The 1,683-nt window shown below is 34.3% G+C and overlaps 1 protein-coding gene across 1 annotated transcript; it reads left to right on the plus strand.

The window, feature by feature from the left end:
- Positions 1 to 654: 654 nt before the first annotated feature.
- Positions 655 to 1,606, plus strand: LOC112091688 (the record flags this gene model as incomplete). Its single annotated transcript, XM_024165914.1, has 4 exons — positions 655 to 807; positions 906 to 1,118; positions 1,212 to 1,301; positions 1,490 to 1,606. Coding segments are annotated over exons 1-4 (489 nt in total), but the record flags the coding sequence as incomplete, so codon positions are not given.
- Between the last annotated feature and the right edge of the window lie 77 nt (positions 1,607 to 1,683).

Consider the following 1,683-nt stretch of genomic DNA (forward strand, 5'->3'; position numbering starts at 1 on the left):
TTTGTGTACGAGGAGCTAATTTACATGAATGGAATTGGAAAGTTGGCCCCGGTCTTTTCACTATTCGAGTTTAGAATTTGAATTTTGTTAAAAAACTCTAAAAAACAGTTACATCTATTTTTTTTATTACAGTAAAAAGCTCACACAGTCTCGTTTATTTCACCGATTTGAGTTTTTAATTTTAGATTTCTACAGTAAAAAACTCTCAAAAAATGTCACATCAACTTTTTGTGTTACAGTAAAAAAACTCTCAGAAAATGTCACATCTCAGCTCGAATTAAAAACTCGAATCCGCTAAGTGAACAGAGCCATAATATCACATTTCAATTCGAATTAAAAACTCAAATTAACGAACCAAATGGCCCGCGCTATGCGGCTATAGATTCTTTTTCGAAGTGAAAGTTGAATACTTTGAAACTACTGAGCTTCAGTTAGTTGTTATTATCATGATTGATTAGGAGAATTTTTTTTTTTATGAATGAGGAAAGAATTCTTGGCAATTTTTGAGAATTTTGTGAAATGGAACGCTGTAACAAATTGTTCAGTTTTTGCTTGTTGTACAATAATTCGCTGTTGATTGTATTTTTGTTTATTTTTAGAACGAGAAATGATTCCAATTTTCCTGTTCTCAGCGTGTTTATATTATTTGGCTAACAGGGTTCAATTCTAGGTGTTGAGGTTGACGTTTCTAGAAAATCTTATCGCACCCAACTCATAAAATTGGAAGACAATAAGGATATGGAAAAGGCTTCTCCAACAAATGGAGGTTTTCTGACATCCCGTATATTTACTTTGACAGTTCCAGAGGTAACTAGTTATTTGCGATAATTATATCAAATTACTTCTTGGTTGCTTTTGATTTAATTCAACTTTCCCTAAAAAAATTTTCATTTTCGTTTTTAAAGGTTGATGGAGGTTCCATTATCTCTGTAAAAATTAGTTGGTCTCAGAAATTACTGTACAAGGACAGCCAATTCTCTTTGAATATACCTTTTAATTTTCCCGAGTATGTCACTCCTGTTGTAAAGAAAATCTCGAAGAAAGAGAAGATCCAGTTGAACGTGAATGTCGGTACTGGAACTGAAGTGTTATGCAAGACAGTCAGTCATCCTTTGAAGGTGCATCCTTGATTTTGAGTTCCATTTCCTTTTGTTTTAATGTAGTTATTTATCTTGTTAAGCGCTGTGGTAATTTTTCCTCCGACTTTCCAGGAAGTAAGGCGCCATGCAGGAAAATTGGGTTTCTTTTATGAATCCGAAATCTTTTCTTGGTCAACTACAGACTTTAGCTTCTCATACGGGGTATGACTCAATCCATGTGTGCTGATATATGTGTTTTGTGTAGCTCATAACTAATCCAGAAATGGTTGAGGCATGCGAACTGACTTATAGTTAAAGGCATGGCTATTCTCAGAAATTACCTTTCATTTCGTCGTGTTGATTCTAAAGGAGCTTGTTTTTTTTCTTTTTTTTTTTTTTTTTTGTTGCAGGTCACTTCACGTGATATACATGGTGCTGTGTTCTTACAAGCTCCACCAGTGCATGCAGTCGATCAAAGACAGATGTTTTGTGTCTATCTATACCCAGGAAGTGAGCAGAGTAGGAAGGTTGGTTTTACACTTAAATGGCTTTTGGATGTCTTCAAGATTTCTTTGATTTCTTTTTCGTCTTTGTACATAACCTC

This window comes from Morus notabilis, unplaced genomic scaffold, assembly GCF_000414095.1.
Source record: "Morus notabilis unplaced genomic scaffold, ASM41409v2 Scaffold9428, whole genome shotgun sequence".
In the NCBI taxonomy this organism is placed as follows: domain Eukaryota; kingdom Viridiplantae; phylum Streptophyta; class Magnoliopsida; order Rosales; family Moraceae; genus Morus; species Morus notabilis.